This window comes from Lemur catta, chromosome 1 (assembly GCF_020740605.2).
Source record: "Lemur catta isolate mLemCat1 chromosome 1, mLemCat1.pri, whole genome shotgun sequence".
Taxonomy (NCBI): Eukaryota; Metazoa; Chordata; class Mammalia; order Primates; family Lemuridae; genus Lemur; species Lemur catta.
In genome coordinates, this window is record NC_059128.1 from 28,419,232 (window position 1) to 28,442,816 (window position 23,585).

Here is a 23,585-nt window from a genome sequence, read left to right on the forward strand (position 1 = left end):
AAGTTCAGTAAGAATGGAATGCATAAACCTATGTGTTATGACACATAATTCGTATGTATTTTAGAAATGTTATTCTATATTTAACAGAATTTAAATTATTATAGTATATTCTGAGTATTTAAGCCTTCCATATGATTTTTAATAATAAAATTTCTGTTCTTGGTATATTTTAAATATAAACATAAACATAAAGAATGCAAAAGAAAGCTTTTTTAGGTAGAAAGAGAGGTAGAAAAATTGAGTAGTTTTATTACTACCTAAATCTACAACTCTAAATGTTTCTATACAAACCAATGACAAGTAAAATTTAAATGGAAGCATGAAACATGTCTAAGGGACGCTATGATTTGAACAGATGTGCATGACTTCAACAGTGCTTTATTGTTTTTTCCTTAAGAAGTTTTTGTTTGCCTACTAAACTTTAGGAGCTTGTTCAGGTTCTTAAAAATATACATGGCACTTGTCAGAACAAACTAACATTGTAATAAGGCTTCATGGTATATTCCAAACTTAACTCCAAAAGAAAATTCTGTCTCCCTCATATCTCTGGGTTTAGCAACTGCCGGCACTTCAGAAGTACCAAATCTTATTCATAAGATAAACAAATCAGAAAAAATTACACTAAAAAAGGTACAGTTTAAGGTTTCAGTGAAAAATTTAGTAACATTTTAATGTGCTAATATAATCTACTGAAGGCAGCTTTAAAAATAACTGAAACAGAAATAAGTATATATTGCTATTGGTTATAAAGATTATCTTAAATTTATCCAAGTTTTCTCAGCATACACAGCAGTTTTACATATCCCATTTGAGATTAAAATCATATCTAAACTTTAAATCCAAAGTAAAATGTGCCCTTATTATTAAATCTATTTTAATATTATTCTGCATTAAGAATAATACTCCAATTTAAATACTGATTTTTTTCTAATAAATATAAACTGGGAAGAAAGCAGATCAAAGAAATGCATCTTCCTTATCAAGCCATCATATGATTCAGCTCCCAAGTTATAATTAATTATATCTGACTGAATGGCTCTGTCATGACTTAAGGAGAGAACAACAAATTTTCAACAAACAAAACTAGAAGCTGGAATGTCGGACTTGTAAAAATGTTAGTGGCCATGAGATGGCATCTCTAAAGATCTAAAAAAGGTAAGATACCTGGCATTTCTCAGTCTCGAATATTCAATAATGACTTATTGTCTATAAAAATTAAGTTTGTTAATTACACAAAACTGTTTTTTTGATGTAGCATGTCAAAGTAACAATAGGTCAATAATTAAGTGATGAGGAATAGGAAGGTTGAGTAATATTAAATACTGACTTGATGACCAAGGACACTTAAACCATTTGTCTAAAGCCATGAATGGTACAGCAGACAAATTCTAAACAAATACTGGCAAGATACTCATAAAAGACATGAAAAATGCATGAGATTCTCTAACTCGTCCTATCAGCAAAAATCTTCACCACGTGCTCAAGAATTCTAAGAATATAGTCACTAGAACTCAAGAAACTCCTGTTGTGTTCTTGATGTCACTCATTTTCTAAAGATACCTATGCATCTTGTCGTTACTAGAGCAACAAATCACCTTTATGGTTTTTCTAATCTTCTATGTACCGACAATAAAGGGGGCCTCTTAAATTTCTTGGATAATTTTCTTACTTGACCTCCAACCCCACCTCTGTTTCTGGGCCCTCCAAGCCTAAACCTGTTAACACTGCCTAAACTGATTTCTCATTTTTCGAGTATTACTCTTAGGGCAGGGAGGGGATACAAGAACAGAGAGAGACACATGGGCAGTAAATTTATAAAGTGGGTTTTAGAAGACTGTTGGAGGAGCACATACATCTATATGACTAACTTCAGTACTCAATAAGTACAAAAAATGCTTGTTTCTGATGGTGATAAATGTGTTCACAATGCCATCTCAATGAATAAATTGCACTTTTAAGAGAGAAGGCCTTTAACATCAGCTTTAATTTCTTGGATAGCATCCCCACCCCTTACTATCATGAGTGGTGACTCTGAATTTTCACCCAGACAGAAATGATTCACTATATCGCTTACAGGTTAATGGACTTGTTTCTCCCTAGATCAGGGGTCAGCAACTTTTTCTGTGAAGGGCTAGATAATAAATATTTTAGGCTTTGTGGGCCACATAAGTCTCTGTTGCAATAATTCAATTCTACCATTGTACATGAATGCAGCCATAGATGGGACATAATATAAACATGAATTTACTTTACACTAATTCATTTTATTTACTTCATTTACAAAAACAGGCATCAAAAGCTGGACTTAACCCACAAACTGCAGTTTGCCAACCCCTGTCCTAGACCAAGAACCTTAGGTTCCTAAAACCTCTTTAATTCTTGTGATACAATGAAAATCAAGTCACTATGCTACTAATACTTGTAATTTCAAGTTTCGATATTTAGAACCAGTCTTGTTTTTCTTCCTGGAATATGCAACACTGTGCTAGGTTTTTAAAACAAAAGAATAGGGAAAAGGGCAGGTATAAGAAAGAGATTGGTTTAGAAGAGAGCTTTAGGTGACTGGTAAAGAAAGACAGATATCTCTATCGTTTGGCAACAAGGAGATGTATACACGGATATGTTTTATTGATATGGCCACCTCATTCTCTAGTTCTGGCTTAACACGGGTCAATTTATCATTATGACTCCACTCCCACTCCCTAGTCCCCAGATCAGCTTAACTTTCCAAAAGTGAATGTACAAGTTTACATTCTGCTATGATTTCATCATGTGCTCACATTTCATTTCAAAGGAACAAGTCCTCCTTACCTTGGTAAAATAATCTGTAACAATGATATTGATGACATTAAGATTGGTCAGGTAAGCAAAAAGGCAAGCCACAAAATGGGAGAAAATATTTATAATTTATATTTGACAAATGAGTTGTATTTAACCTCAACAGTTAGAAGACAAAGAACTCGGTTTTAAAAATGAATAAAATATTTGGACACACTTCACAAAAGAAAATGTATTATAGCCAATAAATACATCAAAAGATGCTCATCATCCTGAGTCACAAGAGAAATGTAAATGTAAACCACAATGAATTTAAACCATTACACACCCATTAGGTCTAAAGTTATAAAGGCCAACAAAAGCAAATGCTGACAACTCAAACTCACTGGTGGAAAGATAGAACTGTTTCCAAAAAGACAGTTTAGAAATTTTATTCACAATAGCCAAGAACTCGAAACAACACAAACACCCATCAACAGGTGAATGGATGAACAATATTCAGTAAGCACGTACTCAGCATTGTAAGAACAAACCACTAATACATGCAACAACATGAGGGTCTCAAAAAGCATTATGCTCTGTGAAAAACTAAGTACAAAATGCAGTATATTGTATGACTATTTATATCAACTTTCAGAAGAGGGAAAAATCACAGTAACAGAAAGCAGATTAATGGCTGCCTACGGCCAGGAGGGATGGACTGCAGTGGGGCACAAAGAATCTTTTGAAGGTGATGGAAATGTCCTGCATCTGGACTGTGGTATTTCACAGGTATACGTATCTGTTAAAACTCAGTGAACTGTACATGCTAAATGAATGCAATTTATTGTACCTAAATTATATATTCATAAAATTGATGAAAAAAACAAGAAAAAAAAGACCTGCCAGGTAAGAGTCTGAGTAGATGGATGGGCATGAGACAGCACGTAGTCAGTGAAAGTCCCACAAGATACTAACCAAGATTCTTGGAAATGACATTGGTATTTGTTGTCTTGTTTTGGTGTTTCATTTAAAAAATATTACTAATCAGAAGATTATTTTGTAATATACAAAATAAAGTTCCCTACTCCCCAGGGACAGCCACTGCCAAAAGCATTTTCTGTGTCCTTCTGAACAATTATTATATACATTTTGTCCCCTGACAAATGGATCATTCTCCTCATACACATTGTTCTGGAATTTGCCTTTTTTATTACTAAATACCCTAATTTTCCATGTCACTAAGACAGATGTATCAAGTTCTGAATATTACATTATACAGGTACTATCATTTCTTTAAGCAGTTCTCTAGTGATGGACACAGATTTTTTCACAGTTTTTCAAAATTACAAACAATGCTACAATAAATATCTACATATATACGTCTCTGCATGTTTGGAAAATTTGTGGATTAAAAGATATGATTCTCAACATGGACAAAGCAGGGCAAGAATAAAGATTTAAATAAACAGATAGATAGATAGATAAACAAGAAATATATAAGTACTTTGGTCTGTAATTCTAAATTGCCTTATAAAAACGTCCTGTCATTTAGTTATCTATTTCTCTAGACCTTTCCAACACCACTACACTTTCACCAGATGATAATCTCAATCTTGTTTTTAATTTGCAATTTTAAAAATTATAAGCAATGTTCGGCTTTTGGCCGATGATTGCTGGCCACTGCATTTCTTTTCTTTGAACTCCCAACTTGTCCAGTCACTGATCTTCATCTTGATTTGAAATTCTTACTGTCTTATTTGCCAAAGACTGACGAATTACCTCTGGTATCCATCTGCTTCTTATTCCTTTCAATAATAGGACCTTCCCCTCACTGAATTTGAGCTGGACTTTTGTCCCCATAGTTAGAGACATTTCCCAGCCTCTCCTACAGCTAGAAGTTGCCCCATGACTATGTATGGCCAACGGGAGGTGGGAGAAAGTGAAAGGCACATTTTCCAAGTCACAGTGAGAAAGCTAAAGTCTGGATGTCCTTGCCCTTTTTAGTCCCTCCACCTTCCTGTTTGCTGGGAAATGTCAACAACTACATCAGTCACTTTGGACCAGGCAGGGAAGCCACATGTGAAAGTTAACACAGTCAATCCATTTGCCAGGAATGGCTCCCGTTAAACAGTTATGAGAGAAATATAACCTTCTCTTTTATTTCAGCCATTGATTTGAGGGGTCTCTCCTAATTTAACGAATCTAACCTATATTCCAACTAATGCATGTATTAATCAACTTTAATTTAAAATCTTAAGAATGTTTAATGTTAGAAAGCAGATAATTCAGTCTAGTGCTTCAATGAATTCTTTACAACATATTAGCAAGAGACAAATTAAATGTCTTAACCAGTCCCTGTAAATTTTGGTAAAATTCCTAGAGCAGTTCAGGTATCCAAAACTGTTTGAAATAATATTCTACTGTAGTCTTAGAATTGTTACTGTATTTTTTCCATAGTAACAATGATAAACATCTGAAAATTATCCAGGGGATAAAGGTTGCAGTAGATAAAATTTATCTAGATCTATTTTTAACTTTTATTATTTGTGGGGATAAAACAGATACCCTATCAGACATCCCAAACCCTATCAGATAAAGTATAAACTGCTATGAGTTTCCCATAAAGCAATTAACAGTATACATCAAAGCGCCAGTAATGTATAATCCCCTTGACTGATAATTCCACTTCAACATATTTATCCTAAGTTAATAATCTCAGCTGTACACAAAAGCATCCATAAAGGATGTTCAGCACAGTGTTTACTACAATAGGAAATACCAGGAAACAACTTGAAGACTAACAATGGGGTTAGTTAACTGGTTAAATAAATCATAATATAATAATATTTTATCAATAATAATGATACCAATGATTATTTACATAAAAACTTACTATTGCTAAATACTGTTCTAACTGCTTTGCATACTTTAACCCTCACAATAAACCTACAAAATAGGTTTTATTATTCTCCCCCTTTGATAAATGAAGAAACTGAGGCATGGGGAGAGAAAATAAACTTGCCCAAGATTATACAGCTAGTAAGTGGTAGAGCATGGATTGGAAGCCAGGACGTCTGGCTCAAGAGTCCACTATACTGTACTGCCTTTCATGTAGATCTCAGTGACAAAATATTTTGCAGCCAATTAAAAACAAGTTAAAGAACAGTTAATAACATCAGTAAATGTTCAGACATGCTAACTGAAAAAAGCAAATTACAAAACTCATACACGGCACAAAGGTCACAAAATATAAGCCTAATTCTATTTTAGAAAAGTATATAGATGTGTACATTAAAAAAGACTGGAAGGAGTAAATTATAAAATATTCTAATAATAGTGAATGAGTGATGAGATTACAGATGACTTAATTTTCTTCATTATATTTTCCAATATTTATAAACTTGTATTTCTGTTAAAAGGATGTGAAAAGCACATTCCAATTTTATCAAAAGGAAGCATAAGTAGAATATATGCCCCAAACCTCTTATCACTTCTTCCTTCCAGACATAATGAAGCATTTTTGTTTCAATAAACATTTTACATTTATTTACATATACTTTGTTGCCTCTCACCCCCAAAAAGGATCAAAAATTAACATTTAGTATTTTTTGTACTCAAAAACAATAAAGGACAAGACAAAGGTTGTTACAAAAAGAATTAATCTTTTTTGTTCAGATGAATGAAAATAATCTACCGTAACATAGGGAACTGAAGTATAAAGTCCAAGGTCCCTTATAGTCCTCTGACTCTGTAATTACAGTAACAAGGAAAAGTACTTATAGCCCAAAATGCTACAGAGTAACACATATAATCTTTTATAAACATCAAGACCAACTCTAATAAAAATCACTAAAAGTATATAAATCATCTGAGTCTGTTTTTTAAAGTAAAAATTTTGAAACTTCCAAATTACAGTTCTGCTTAATAATGCACAGCTGCTATAAACTGTTTATTAAGAAGAGCAATAGAGTGTTGTCAGGTTTCCTTCGAGTCTTCTCCTAGAACTGACTACATTTTCAGGTTAATAAGCTCTGCAGTAAGGCATATTATCTCAAAAAATACTTCCTTTGTCAATCCTTGTGCAGTAATGAAACAAAAGAAAACTTTAGCAAAATCAATTTAAGCATCACTTTTTAAACCTATAATATATTAATCAAATTAAGATAGTCTTAGAGAAACACTACCCATGATATTTATGTATGTTATGTCTTGAGAAACATAAACTCCTTTGTCCTCATTTCTTGTCTGTATTATAACAGTAACTTTTTAATTTTTCACATAAAGATAAAATATTAATAATAATTTTACACATACTTTTTCAAAACTTGCCCTCACCATTGACCCCCACTAATTTCATACACAGAAAAAAACACAGGCACGTGTTCCTGCTCTATCTGATCTTCTCTACATTTCCTTTGAGATGTTGTTACACATTAAGGGTGTAAAATCAACTATAATGGCATGTTTCATCATTGCATCATTTTATTAGTCTTAATTTATAAGAGGAAGCTAGGATTAACATAAAAACTGAAAAGTAATTGCCAAATTTTATAGAAAAATTTAGCAGATACAAAATAGAACTTTTTGTTCTACTTGTATTCAGTCTCTTGTGTGACTTAACGTGGGCACTAACCCACAGCTTGTTTTATTTAATATTATAGTTTAATACAGAAAATAGTATAAAATCAACAGCAAATAGCAAGTCCAATAAGACTGATGGGAAGGAAATTAACCTTTAAAGTGCGGTCTTTAAAATAAAAAACAACACATTACATTGAAGGATTTAAGAAATTCTGATAGAAATTTCCTTTTCAAAGATGTTAACATCAAAACTCATCCATCATTTATGTCATTTGAACCTTTTTAAAAATAGATTTGCATGGAAATGAATTATACCACTTATAATTGTTTCTAAAATTATGATTAAAAATTATGCTTGCTGAATATACGATGCAAATACTTTTTCCTCTGCTGAATAAACTAATAAAATCCTTATACTGCTACCTTTGGTGAATTCTTCCATGATGTCTAACGTTACCTGGTAACCCTAAAATGCTAGTTAAAATGCAACAGAGAAATAAGAATTCTGAGAATTTAGTATAGGAAATGGATGTGGTTATCTATCATGGATACCACAAAATAAAGATGTAGAAAACACAGTCTAGGAAAACTATCTAGGCTTGGAATTAAACAATGTCTGGTTGAGAGTTTCCTTTGATCCAAATAGGCATAGAAATATATACATATGCAAACATTATATACACTTGAACATATCTGAGTGCACATATAAGTCTGGGTGTGTATGAGTGTGTATATATGTGTATATAAGTGTTTTATATAAATGTCTTATGCATATGGATATATTTTCATATGTAATAATTGGTTAAAATTTTTTAATAGAAGAAGCTAAATTTGGAAGGAAGCAAACCTATGTAAATATTCCATACTTTTAGGGAATACCATGACTAACTTCAACATACTTGAGTATATAGTACACAAATTAATTCACACATTTTCTTACTACTGCTAATTAAAATTACATAAATAATTAAACTACACAATAAAATATTTTAGCTTCTCTACCAATTCCTTTAAGTTCAGCTGCAGTTCATTTTTAGAATCTTTTTTGGCCAACTTTATGGGCTATGGAACAGATATACACTTTCCATTGACTGCTTGTTTTGTGCTAATTATTACTAAGCATTCAACTTGGCAGTATTCAGCTACCACAGGTCAAGAACTAGCTACCAGAAAGTTGTTAACACAAGAGATAAAATCAAAATTTCAAGAGAATATCCTGAATATCCACCACCAGATGCTAAAAGTCACCTTCAGTCAGAAGCAGATTTTATTTTCAGAATTGGCCAAGACATCATAAATTAATATTTTCAAAAATCTGCATGTGGCATTAGGAACGGGCTTTATAATTAAAGATCACTTAGCAAATTTTTTGAGCAAACTAACAATTTTTATAGAGGAAAATTATCTACTGTGTCATTGTATGCTTGATCCGATAAAAGTCTAAAAATCTGTAATGGATCAAAATGAAGCCTTTTATTTTAGCTGATCTACACTACCATAAAGCCAATGGACAATGAGATAATGATGGTAATTTTATATTTAAAGATTCACAAATCCTTTGTCTACAGGAATGTTGGGTTAACCAAAGAAAAATATCAATATAAAGTATTATATAAGAGAATTATATATATATGCAACTAACAAGGTATCACTTGCAACTAAAATAAGTAGCTAAATTAGAGTCTACTTATTCTCTCTCAAGCAACCTCCTTATACATTTTCTTGCCTCTCCAAACTCAAAAGCAAAAGCATTCTAAATTTAAAATTAAAATGTTTTATTGCTTTCTCATTTTATTTAGAAATCACCATACATTCGAATGTTATAAATATCTTAGATGACCATTTTCAAATTTCTGCAAGATTTGCTACAGATTATTTTCATCAATATGCATATATATTATTAATACTTCTCTGTAACTAGAGACTTTTACAAAAAGGAAAAACAGTCAATGAATAGATAACATATAAAGTTTTATTAAACCTAATTGGGCACTTTATACTTCGTATCTGTCTAGTTAAAGCATCAACTGGATTATCACCTTTACAAGTGAAAAGCAGGTGTAACATGGATAATGAAATCACAATGAGTAAGTGCTTTCAAGTGAGTCTTTCTGAATAACAAGATTTCCTTCTTCATTATATTAATATTTACTTAAATCGTTATTAATCATCACTGTGAGCACAAGAAAGCTGGATTATATAGAGACACACACTCCAAAGTAGTATAAAATATTATCCTTAAATAACACAGAAGGCAGATATTTGAGTAGATATGTATTACTGAGGTTTTAAGTGATACCATACCTGATACTATTTAACAATGTATATGTATATTTATAGAAGTATTAACAAGAAAAAGTAATAAACTTTATAAAGTTATTATTTGAGTCATGATGTCCTCGGAGTATTGCATTTTGAATTATAGTATCTCCTACTACAGGTGACAGACATACTGTGAAGTATACAATACTTGAAAGATTCTTCAGTAATAGATAATTAGAAAGCAGTTTTCCCTTTTCTAGAGCACATTCAAAGAATTCAAAGAAATTCAGGTGTAGTCAAAATCGTTTTTTAAAAAAATCAACATTTTCCCACATGGTACAAATGCCTTGCGATAACAGAATTGCCCAAATCATTTTAAGAGGACACTCAAGTACCTATTAATAATGGACGTACTCAAAGACAATGCAAAGTAAGAGTAGAAACAGAAAAGAGCAAAAGTCAAATTTTCCTTACACAAAGGGCAAATCCTGTATAAAAAGTGCTCCTATGTATAGTTCCAAAATGAAGCTATCTCAAGAAAAAAATTGCAATCATTGCTACCCATTATCTGCTGCATTTAAGTTCTGTATCCCAAGATTACATAAGGCCTGCATACCAAGTTCATCGTGCAAACTGCTACCGCCTACAGCAGATGCATTGTCATGTGATGCTTCTAAGTGGACACTCCCATTTCTCACCAGCAAGGAGGCACTAGCACTGAGCACTGCAGCCTGGGAAGGGGGGCGGGACTGGACTTTGACCTGGGCTGTGGACTGCGGGCCTTGCTGACCATCTTGAAGGCTAGGAAAAAACATGGATTGGGGAGACATTACAGGGAAGAAAAGAGAAAACAACAGCTCGAATGAAATCAATATAGAAAACTGATTTCAAAAAGACATTTTTATCAATGTAACCTAGGAAAGAGCCAACACTTTGTAAAATATACAGATTACACTGACAGACTTAAGTCTTTTGATCTTTATAAATCTGATTCAAATCTGATGAATGTAGTAAACATTTAATGTATATGTAAACTGGTTAATCTGAGACTTTTTTCCTCCTCAAGCCTACTAAATTTTAGTATAAAGGAAAAGAAAGCAGCCAAAAAGAATCATGAGTACATTCAATTTATATGTGTTGTAGCTGGTCCCCAATAGATAACTGTATTTTTCAGTTAAACATGCATTTTTATTTATAGCCTTGTAATAATTCTAGAATAGTTCTTTCAACTATTCTGGGATCTCAAATTCACAATAAAACAAAATTTCTGTGCATGTGAAAACTAAAGAATCTTTACCAAATGCAACCAAATTTTGAATCGAAAGAAAATCACAAACTAGTACAAGAAAACCAGAATAACTGACTCAACTAAGTGAAATACAAATGGCCATGGGATATTGACAGAAGTAGAATTAATTAACATAAAGTGTTATCTCTAAAAAGTCTACATATTTCCGAAATAAGGCCACATGCTTCATGTACAAGGTGTTAGTTAAAAATTATGTTCCCTTAACAAATTTTATTTCCTTTTCCAATCCATATTGTAGTCTCATTAACAAGGATCCCATCATTGCCGGGAGACTCAGGAGGCTGAGGTGGGAGGATCACTGGAGCCCAGGCATTCCAGACCAACCTGGGCTACACAGCGAGACCCCGTCTCACGGTGGGGGGTGGGGGGGAGGATCCATCATTGTAGAAAATCTTAAAAATGATTTAAATGAGTTAGAAACCAAGAATTTCTCAAAGGATATTACAGTCTTTTTTAAATTTGATACAAATTTTAAATACTTAGTATTTTATTACAAATTTACTTACTAAAAATTTTTATAAAATTATCTAAATTTTCTAAATAATTAAGAAACTATTATTAATTCATTTTATATTCTCATACACTTAAGATACTATGGATTTTAATGTTCTTAGTATAATATTTAAACAAATTTAAACTGACAACTCATGAAATCATTTTGAGTATAATGATTATATGTCATTCTCTGTATGATCTTCACTACGACTCTGCATTCTGTCAATTTAACTTTACTTTGAACAATCGCAGAGCCTATAACTAAACTTATTAAACCTCTAGAACAAAAGAAGAATGCCACTGAGGATGGCCTTATTCAGTTACTTTATCATTTTTCATGAGTATCAAGTTATCTCTAATCCTTTGAATTCAATGTAATAGCTTCTCTGGTACATCTGCTACAGACTAACCACGAAATAAAAGGCCAAGTAGAAAATACTTATATGTTGTTTAAGCCTATGATTATGGCAACAGAATATACTCTGGAACTACACTGTCCAGTATAGTAGTCTGTGACTACTTAAATTAATTAGTATTTTAGTTCCTCAGTCATGCTAACCACATTTCAAATGCTCAAAAACCACATAACATAGCTAGTGGCTACCATTAGCTACTAGCTACCAAAGTGGGCAACGGCCAGTAGTTAGTATCTACTATATTAGACAGGGCAGATTATAGAATATTTTCATCATCCCAGAAAGTTCCATTAACCAGAACTACCTGGAACACTCATTTTTCAGGCTTCTTTTAGAGCCAATGAAAAGTACACATTCCAAGCAGAGCATAACAATGGATACGACATATGAAAAAATCAAGTCTGGAAAATATTGACTTTTCAATCCTTACTGGCATTATTTTTTTGAGCCTTAACTATGAAAGTACTTATTTAATAATTTCTTCAGACTAGATCTTTGTACAATAGATACAAATCAAGAGATGATTTGGGGGATAAGTTTTTACTTTCTATACACGTATAGTTAATCTGTTACTCTTCCTCAGAATCTATCTAAATTTATCCACAAATCTTACCAAAATAAACAAATTTCACAAGGGAGAAAACAGTGAGGAAAAAGTGTTTAAGCAGTTCAAGTACTGTGTCCCTTGTCCCTTCAGATTCAGAGACAGTGGAATTTTATACAATATGTACTCAACAAATTTTTCTACCAATTTTTTCACTTAAAATCCTAAGCAAAATAGCTATATAGCAGTTAGATGTATTTTAACGTGAACATATTTGAGAACATACTAATCTTCAACATAGAGATGCACAATGTACATCCACGTATACAAAAAGGTTTTAAAAATATTAGGCAATCCAGGAAAATCAATTCTAGAATAAAGAAATAAAGAAAATTAGCCAAAATCTATATGATTATAAACAAGTTTTTGAACATGAAAAGCTAGTAATAAAATATTTATGTTCCTTGAATTCCTATTTTCTTTTTATTTTAAATTATTTTATTAAGGTAAAATATACATACGTAATTTACCATCTTTACCATTTTTTATAAATACATTTATATTCTCTTTTTCCCCTTCCTGTGCCTGAATTCCTATTTTCAAATCCTTTAACAACAACAAAATGCCTTCATTTTTGCATAAATTGTTAGAAAACATTTTCCTGGGGGGCTCTACTTCATCTTTAATTAATAATTCACATGAATTAATCTTTTTTTACATTTTTAATTATATGTCCTAACTACCAGTTTGAGAAAAGGTAGCAACTATTTTGTAACACTGCAAAAAGAAAGGTAGAAATTTAGGTCTGTAACTATCAGCTATTACTAACATGCAATCTTACTGTTTAACATTTTTTAATTGAAATGACAGAAAAATAGTTGGCCTTCATCTTTCCTTCCTCTATACCACTTAATTGGTCCTTGATACATTCTGCCTTACACTGCTAGCTATCTTTGTATGGGTCTCCCCAACCAAAATGCAAACTCTAGGACTATATCATTCCTATGAATCTCCAGATTCCAGAGAAAACGCACAAGAATGTCTTGAACATAGTACACACACAACAAATAGCTGGTGGATTCATTTCTGAGCACGATAAAATGATCCCTATGAATTCCTAATCATGGACTCTCAGTTATTACTATGACCTCATTTTATTAGAGATCTTTCAATCTTATGTATTTTCCTCCCATCTTATATTTTTAAAAATAAATCTAAGAATACACTAAAGCTTTTTTTCCCTTCCCCAAAATGCACTGATGATTTCATTTCTTTCCATTCCAGTCCACTAACTAGAATTCAAAAAGATATCACATTTAGGTTGATAAATGTAAAGCCAACTCTTAATATCTGTATCAGACAACTTTAAAATATTTGTCTTTTTTAGCCCTAATAACTGTGAAGAATTAGCAAGGGTCTATAAAACCTACCTATAAGGCTAAATAAAAAAAAAATCTTGAAAAAAATTCTGAAACAGTATATTCTTACAAGCATTATAAAATACATGCAATTTCTCTTTGTTAGGAAATTGATAATTCATTACTAATCCTTGGGGACATATATTTTACCAAGTTGTTTTTTTAACTATTTGTTAAAGTTTAAAATAAATTATCAGATTTTACTAGTATTTATATAGTAATTGTAATGAAAGTATTGCCACATCCATACCATTTTTTTCAAGTTTTCTAAACTTTAAGTGATCACACCACCCTACATTTATTTAAAGATGAGATTATTACTCTGTAACTTGCATTGAGAATCGCTTCTTGGTCTTTTGGCTAAGACCAAGTATAACTCACAGGGAGAAATAATACCAATATACTTTACCTGAATATTCTCACAATTATAAAAATGATTTTAATAAATTGGTATTTCTAATTCCTCATAGCTAAATTTTATTTTACTTCACCCATGATGAGGACAGCTGATTTAAGACATATGCAACCTTTGTACTAGAAATAATCCTGGAACATCAACAAAAGCTACATGCTGACTACTGGAAGACTACTTTCCAAAAATTCTAACGTGGGCACTTTAGAAACAGGTTTTACACCCTATCTTTATTTAAACAGTGATATATTTAAAACCCTAGAAAAACATGGGAAAATTGTACGTAATTGCTTAGAGTTAGAACACAGCTCTTTAATATTCCACCAGATAGAGAAAAAAACTAATTTGTCTACAATTCTTTGGTGAGTGGGATCCACTAGGGTCATTTGTGGCAAAGAATGAAAGGATTTTTGAAGATCAAAAAGAGAAGGTTTGAAAAAAAAAGTTTAAGAAATAACAACACAAAATGAGTAAGAAAGCAAAGTTGTTGTCTACGGCAAGTATTATTCAAAGTGGAAAAAAAAAGAGGTTAGAAATATAATAGAAAAAGTAAAATAAAATGCTGAGCTCTTTCTGCATGTTGGGACTATGCCCGAAATCCACCAGCAGAAAGAAAAGTTACCTCAGGCGGAAAAGGGCAGGAGGTTGAAAGGAAAGAGAAGAGAACGCTCACAAAAGGCAAAGGGGCTCAGAAAAGGTTTCCAGAACCAAATGTTACTTTTTAAATTTGTTTCCTCTCATTTTTATATTTTAAATATTAGTTTGATTAATCCATATTACTTTTAAAGAATTATGGAGGATTAATTAGGTACATGACCTATGAAAGATAAAGTCCCTGACTGTAATGTAAAATCCAGGAAAATAAGTCTTAAATCTCAGGGGAATATAAAATAAAGTAGTATTTTAAAGAAATAAGGACTTTGTTACTCTCAAGAACAAGGTTTTAACAAGGGAAGGTTTACCTCTTCCAACCTACCATGCACTCACTAACAATTATTTCATCAAATGCTCTTCCTTTTGAATTTAAAATTAAAATGTGGAAGGAAAATAATCCATATAATGTGCTCTGGGGCATAGAAGTTAATAAAAGTATATGGTATAATATATGTACTGTTTAAGCAAGCACATGTAAAGTATTTATGTCCATATTTGTATTCTTAAAGTACAAGTCTTCTGAATAGAGTTTTACATTTCTAATTCAAGGCATGTGCTCATTAGATTTGATACAATTAAGAATAAAACAAGTTACTAGAATTTTAATGGAAAGTTATCCCCAATGTTATGAATGGATGCTTTCTTACTTAGGATTATTGGAAAATGTAAAAATGTTTTTGTTTTATATACCATAGTGGTTGAGAATTCAACAAAAATGTGCATACAAATATATATATCCAATCGACCATACTTTACATACACTAAATATTTCATTAGTTCTGTGTTATTTACTAGGTCCTGGTTATTATGAAATAAAAGACACCAAGTTTTAAGCAATATAAAATAAAATATATCATATTTTAGTGAGATAAAATAATCAAACTGGCTTATCAAGTGGGAGTCAGTTATCTGTTATTCCTCAACAAGCTCACCATTTGGTTTTGTATTTGTTCACACTAAATACTGTCTAGATGCTAGAAAAAGATGTTCCATTAATGTTATTAATTTTGAGTAGGAAAAAAAGAAAAGCTGATTTAAGGCCCACTGTTTACATTTCTATAACTGCCCTAAAGTGATTTTGCAATTTAAAATTGGCTAAACCAATCTGATCATTTTGTTTAAATAGCACAACATAAGGCATGCATAACGTAATAGGCTCATGGTCACATGCAGAGAAAACCTAAAGAGGCTTAAATGTATAGGAGAGAAACAGAAAGGAAAAGGCTCTTCAAATGCTTTCTTGGGACTGATAGGTTAGAAGATTTGTTACATGCATGCTAAACTTGGTGGAATTTCAAAATATCATACCTTAGGGGTGATCCGATGAGCAAGGTAGGAGGGGTAGGGTTACTCCCTGCATTGTGCCGGCGCCGTACTGCCTGGCGCCTAAATGTGCTGCGTTCACGGCGAAATGACACCGCCTCCTCGCTGGCCTGTGCTGCTGCATCAAGACAGACTTAGGTCAAACGGGAGCCTAGGTCAGATGTAAATAGCAGCTGAGCCTGTCTTTCCCTTGACTTCCCACCCTCATGGGTAAAGAAAACTTGTCTAAATACTCCAAACTGCTTTCACATGTACACTGTCGGCTTATCGTATCAAGTAATACACAGAGGTATGTGTCATTTATTTAAAGATAACTGTTTCTTTAAAAATAATGTTTTTGATCTATTATCTAGCCTTACTATCTTCTCTTCAACCTCAATTTCCTATTTTTAAGATCGCTGTTGCTTTAATTTTTTTCCTGAAACTCTCATTTACTTTTGTCCCACATACCTCCGTTCCCCCTTTAATTAAGTCAGGCTTAAAAGTACAGTATTTGTTAGTTTCTACTAATGGGAATGGGGCACTTGTTTCTTACTCCCATGATGACAGTAAAAGCAGCAAAGAGAGCACTTCATTGCTGATGCCAAGGAGTAAGGCAGTAAATTTATCTTGCAATGCTCCGGGCCATAACTTTGATAGCATTAAAGAAAACCTCTGACTGCAAGGTTGCATAACTAGTTTGTTAAATGTTCAACATAGCATGAATGTATCTTAACTGTAGGGTTCTTCACTACCATCAAACTTTATTCAACTTGATGCCCTGGACCCTGGTCCTCTTAACATCAGGAAGCAAATTATCAGCAAAATGGCAAATGGCAAGCATATAAACTCACAGCTTAATTTAGGAGCAATAAAGTACAAACTAAAACCAAGCACACAACAAGAAAATCACAACAATGGCTTAGTAGAACTACATGGATTTTTTTTTTTTAACCATACATATTGGTTGATCGCGGTTTCTAAAACAAAACATAAAAGATTTTCACCCTTGGAATATAAAACAATTGTTTCCTAGTGGGACCTAAGTATTTTGGGAATCATTTTCATTTTGAGAAAGGGTATTTTGTCAGCAAATATGAATAAAGACAAAAAAATTAGTACAGAAATGTTCTCTCCAAACATGAAAATTCCTTTATATGTGAAAAGGTTGTTACTTATGGGGTGAAAGCTCTTGCATACAAAAATTATATAAGGCTTATGACAGCAAATGATGCTGATTGAATCTGGTCATCTAGAACTGTGCTGTCCAATATGGTAGCCATTAGCCATACATGGCTATTTAAACTTAAAATTAAATAAAATATAAAATTCTGTTCCTTGGATTCATGAACCCATACTTGAAATGCTCACTATCTACATGTAGCGGGTGGCTGCCATTATTGGACATTGCAGATATAGAACATTTCCATCATCACAGAAAGCTATATTGGACAATGCTGATCTAAAAAGTCAAGGCTGCCTTTTTGTTACCACATCTACAACGCACACTGTACACTTTGCCAATTCCTGACAACCATGACCTCAATAAAATGAAGATGCAACCATCATTGTCACAGAAGAGAAAACACTTATCGGGCAAGGCAGTCAATGGCTGAAGAATGAAACAAAACAGAGAAGAAAACAAGCCAGTTGAGGAAAGAAATGAAAAATTAGAAGAGTAATTGGTATACCTGTTAACAGTTCTTAGACATCAGCAAGGTTAAATCAGGTTATGGATTTTAAGTCACTATTTAAAAACTCAATACAATACTTATTTTGTGAAATACTATATTGAAGATTTCCATTCTGTAATTATAAACTATTATATTATTATTTTAAACCATTATTTAACAACAAACTATTGTGCTGAATGTACAGGACAATCTAAACTTCATTAAAAAACTTTCAAACAGGCCGGGCGCGGTGGCTCACGCCTGTAATCCTAGCACTCTGGGAGGTCGAGGCAGGTGGATCGCTCGAGGTCAGGGGTTCTTGAGGTCAGGGGTTCTCGAGGTCAGGGGTTCGAGACCAGCCTGAGCGAGACCTCGTCTCTACTAAAAATAGAAATAAAAATTATCTGGACAACTAAAAATATATATAGAAAAAATTAGCTGGGCATAGTGACGCATGCCTGTAGTCCCAGCTACTCGGGAGGCTGAGGCAGGAGGATCGCTTAAGCCCAGGAGATTGAGGTTGCTGTGAGCTAGGCTGACACCACGGCACTCACTCTAGCCCGGGTAACAAAGTGAAACTGCCTCAAAAAAAAAAAAAACTTTCAAACATTCTCTCTAGTTGTGAATTTTGTTTGAACCAAAATAGCAGAGTAAAATTTACCCAGACATAATTTACAGAAGATAATTTAGTCCATAAAATGCATTAAAATTATTTGGAGGGATGTAGAAAAGAGCAGTATATGATCACTGAATACTGAGAATAGGTAGAAGAGAAATAGAAGATAAGTTTCTTTACTATCTTCCTCCTACTTGGGAAATGTGCCCATTTTTAGTCAAAATGTTCTTTGGCCTCTTCAGAAAACAATTTTTTGGCTAATAATATACAAATTATACTTTGTTATCTACAAAATAGCTACATATTACATTACTTACTTTCTTAATAGTATAAGAAACATACCAAGATGAAAAGTTTAGGCATCCATTGAACAATGTATTAAAGTGGAGTTATGATTAGTGCATATGTTATCCTTTGTAATAGGGTATAAATACCTACTGTTAAAAGTTTTCAAAATGTTTACTTGGCAATTGATTTAACAGTAGCTAGGATCACACATTCAATTGAAAATGGTATGCTATAATTTATGGCCACAGTAGATAAGATTAAGCCATGCCCCACTGGGAATGTGACAGAACATCTCTATTTGGAACAGGGTCCAGTGGGGGTCCATTTCTACTAGAACTAATGGGGGGGGAAGTGTCTTTAAAGCTTAAAATAACTTACTACAAGCATATAGTCACACAAGTTATAACCATATTTGATGAAAATTCACTTTCACAATCCAAATGTAATAAACTCTTTTTGAACCATTTAACTTTATAGGAGAAAGAAAAAAAATATTGTAACTAGGGAACCGGGGAGGAAGGAGAAAATACTTTTAAAATTGGTTCCTTAAAATTCAGTATCTTCTGAGAAAGAAGAATGAAATTAACTACTTCAATAGCAAGAGTATAAAATGCAAATAGTGAAAAATTAGTACCATAGGTACGATTAAATTTTATGCATGCAGAGGTAAAGGAGAAAGAAATCGCAAACATTCAAGTAATTCAAAAACCATGAATGACAAGACAGTTTTTGAATACTTCCAAGAATACAGAGAAAGTTGTATGTTTTTAATGTATTTCTTGTTTTGTTTTCAAAATTTCAACAGTTTATCATTTGTGTTTAAAAAAAAAAAAGGACTTCAAAAGACCAAATTTACAATCATAATAAGTTTAAGAGGGACTTTCAGATAATATAACTTTTTACTTTTGGTATAGTGACGCAACCATTGACTTAAGTTTAAGCACTTACTGCGTGTGTGCCTAAGTGCAATTCATGGACAATGCACAAACATCCTCAAACATTTTAGACAGCTGTGGTCTTGTCTATTCCTGAAAACCACAAAGACAGTAACATCCACAATACATACGTCCCACCTCAGGAACTACTTCCTGAGTTAAGGAAAAGTCTAAGCATTCTATACTTAATTATTTTAGTGCAACTACTTATTTTTATATAGGGGCATCAAAACAACGTTTTACTCTGAATGAAAACAGAGAAAGTATTAAAGGTACTAATATACTTCCAGAATGGCTGGAATGAACAAAAGAGCAAAATTTGGTGAGGTACGAGGTAAGCGCTGTTCACATTCTATTTCAAAAAGTAAAACTGTGAGTATAGATACAACAGATAAAGATGCCACTTTAAAATCACTGTCAATCATATAGCTCACTGATAAGTGAAAGGATTCATCTATAGTAAGTTACTTTCTAGTGGTTAGGTACTGCTCTGGCCTCTTACAATAGATCAACTGCAATTAAATAAATTGATAAAAATTTAGGCAGAGGAAACTACTCAAGAAAACTGTTCTTTTTGGTGAGAAATGTTTATTGTGGGGGGAAAAGGAGTAAATCTGGGAAGACCATGAAAATAAAAATGTGTTTGGTACACCTCAAAAAGATCAAGAAAAAATGCTACTAGGAAATTAAATTTTTAAGAGAAGCAACAAAAGTATGAACTAAATAAGTACATATACATCTCATAAATATAAAAGACATCTGTAAACATTATGAAATACACAAACATTCTTCAAGGTAAAAACTATTTTACTTAAAATTACGATGTAAAAAATGAACATTCCAATAATTTTGCAAAAAAAAATTCTAAAAGAAATATTTTAGTCTAGGCATGAAATCTACTTTAAAACAGCTTTTCTCTTTCTTAGTTTCTGTGTCAGCCAAGAATAATGCTAACATTAACATGCAAAGATTTTTGTTCTAATGAAAAAACAAATGCTTGTGTCAGTTACTGAGCGGCTAAAAGAACAATGACAACCTACTGTACAACTTCTAAGCATCAATTCTGAATTAAAATAATTTCCATCTGGGAAAACATTTTAAAGGATTACTCTACTTCTTGATAAGTAAGCCAACAAATAATGGCAAACAACAACAAAATTATTAGTTGTGTTTTGAGTTAAAGAGAATCTGCATATCCTTACTGATATTTTCCACAAATGCAGCAGCCAAACAAATCTGAGAAGTTTTCAAGAAATTAGATGATATTCTGTAGTCAAAATTTACACAAAACAATTCCTGAAAGATACAGTTTAAGGATTACTTACTTTCACAGGTGGTTACTAATCTTTTTTAATCCTTTGTGAACAGGATGAAAAATATCAACCCTCTCCCAGAAAACTGCATTCTGATATAATTTTGCATATATTTTCAGGAGATTCACCTAATAAGGGGTCATTAGTGAAGAATATATATTTTAAAGTGACATATTTGAAAAGGGAAATGTTCTTACAAATAACTAAAAGGCATCAGTGTCTTAGTTTACATAATGAATCTACAATTTATAAAGCATTTTCACACTTCTAAGCTTATTAGGTTTAAGCTCATTAGAGTCTGACAGTTAACTGTGAGACAGGCCTAGACAGTTTTCCTGTTTTACAATTGAAGAAACTAAGACACAGATTTAATGCCAGAATATTCAGTCAGTAATTAGAGGCGGTATGAAATGTAACCGTTTCATTCCTTAGCCAGAACTTCACGGCTGCTAGAAAGAAAAATTCTATAATGTTTTCTCCATCTGACAAAATCAGGCACAGGCTGTTTTGAGGAATTCTATATATAATTATAATATAAAATATAATAGATATAATTCCATATATAAACAGCAAATATGCTTCACCAATAAAATACTTCTTTTCTTTTTTTCCCTTGATAATTTTGTAAGGGAAGATAATTTTTCCAAGCATATTTTACTGTATTTACTGAGCATTCTTCTATGCATTTGTATATGTCTAAGCTTTCTTCACAGTACAACCAAAACATAATCTTTTAATGAATCAAAGTCAGCCACATATACAATTATTACAGCATTAATACCATAATACAGCAGTAAATTATGATACTATCATGTCCTTGAACACTATTAAAAGAAAAAAGATACGTTTGCCCCTACATTTAATAACTACATACTGTTACATTTCTTGCTTTGGTTTGTCGAGTTATTACATCTCTTTCTTTAGGGTTAGCTGTGTATTTCTTCTGCTGTCATTATGACAGCCTCTACAAGTACCCATCCCTTCTAATTTGCTTCTTCTAACTTGCCATGTAGACTGGAAAATCAGAGAATTAAGTTTATTAGACTTTAGAGTCCCTCTAAAGTAAAGTACAAAAGCTTTAATTCACATTTTCTTGTTCACTGATCTTTTTCTTTGCTTTCTAACGTTCAATGATATTTGGGTATACAGTAGACCTTCAATTTGTATGTACAGCACAAACCCTCATAAATTGTTTGTTGAAAAGATTTGACTTTTCTTTAAAGATTATCTTTAGTTCCTCACAATATTATAATACTATCCTATTTCATGGTTAGAAGATAGTGACCCAAACATTATATTTCAAATAATTTTCTCAAAGAAATAGGGGTTAAGGAATTCAGAAAAAAGTACAAACAATAAGTAAACACAAATCTCTCCATTCTGGCTACTCTTTGTAATTTGATAACTGATATAGAAAATATGCCATAATAATGGTATTGAATCAGAGAGGAAACAAGCTTAAGTGGACAAAAAGAAAAGGACTTTATTAAAAGTAATACAGGCTAGAAAACAGGATATTTTTCTATCATATATAACTTGTGTATACTTTTTTATTCTTAAATATTATTAGTCATAAATTATTAAAGATATATCTTATAATTATTAAAAAAAGTAGATACAAAATAAGAAGTCAATAGAAAAATGCCTTAGTTTGAACTTAAAACATTTTCCTAAGTAAACACGGACCACTATTGATGAAATCCTAGTTTACCAAAGTACTTGATTAATGGTGTTAGGTCCTATGAAAACAATCATTTGCTATGTGACTCAATATCAAAACATAAGTTATATGACATATTACAGCAAAAATAAGTTTAAAATCCATGTTGCTAGATTAGATGTTATTAAACATGTTTTTCTGTTGGTATTTTGTAAGAAATTAGGAATTCAGATGTTATTTTTATTTTTACTATTGTCCTGTTTCACAATGATACAATTAGACTCTCTAATTTATTTATATATTTAATCATTTTCTTCTACTTGAATTTTATACCATTGAATTAATAAGGTTAAACAAGGACAGGATACATTTGCATAGCATAACAAACTGGCCTGTTTGATAATAGCAGCATTACTAAGTATTTACTATGTGCCAGACACTGTTGTAAGCATTTTATGGGTATTAACTAACTCCTTTAATCCTCACAACAACCCCATGAGATAGACACTATTATCATCTCATTTTAAGACAAGGAAGTTGAGGCTTCAAGAAGGGAAGGAGTTTTCCTAGAGTCACAACTACAGTGGAGCCCTCTAACAAAAGTATATGACTCCATGTCACTAAACTAGATTAGCTCCTATTTTAGAGTATTTTATTTTAGTACTTTAAAGTACATTTTCTAAATTCCATCCCTCCATGTTAACTACAACACCCACTTTAAAAACTAAACAAAAAGAAATCACTGGGAACTCATCAACACCTTCGAATTCATTAGGATAAAATCTATCTATGGTTTATGTATAGGCATATGAATGGTCAATCAGTAATGCGTTTTGTTAACACATTTCAGGAGTACATTATGTAAGGAAGAATACTATGTAGGCCAAAAACATCTAAATTGTCAGATAGGACTGTAACAAGCAATGCTAATAAAACAAATATCTTTA

The 23,585-nt window shown here is 32.2% G+C and overlaps 1 protein-coding gene across 2 annotated transcripts in view; it reads right to left on the reverse strand.

Moving 5' to 3' along the window:
* The window catches only part of PCNX1 (pecanex 1), a 160,979-nt gene that overhangs the window by 76,055 nt on the left and 61,339 nt on the right, over positions 1–23,585 (reverse strand). The window contains exons 7-8 of one of the 2 annotated variants that reach the window (XM_045564689.1): positions 16,160–16,292; positions 10,220–10,404 (exon numbers count right to left, since the gene is read on the reverse strand). The exons of the other annotated variant lie outside the window; for it this stretch is intronic. Of the exons in view, the coding sequence (XP_045420645.1) occupies positions 10,220–10,404; positions 16,160–16,292 (318 nt within the window). The remainder of the gene's footprint in view (positions 1–10,219; positions 10,405–16,159; positions 16,293–23,585) is intronic. 2 annotated transcript variants of the gene reach the window in all.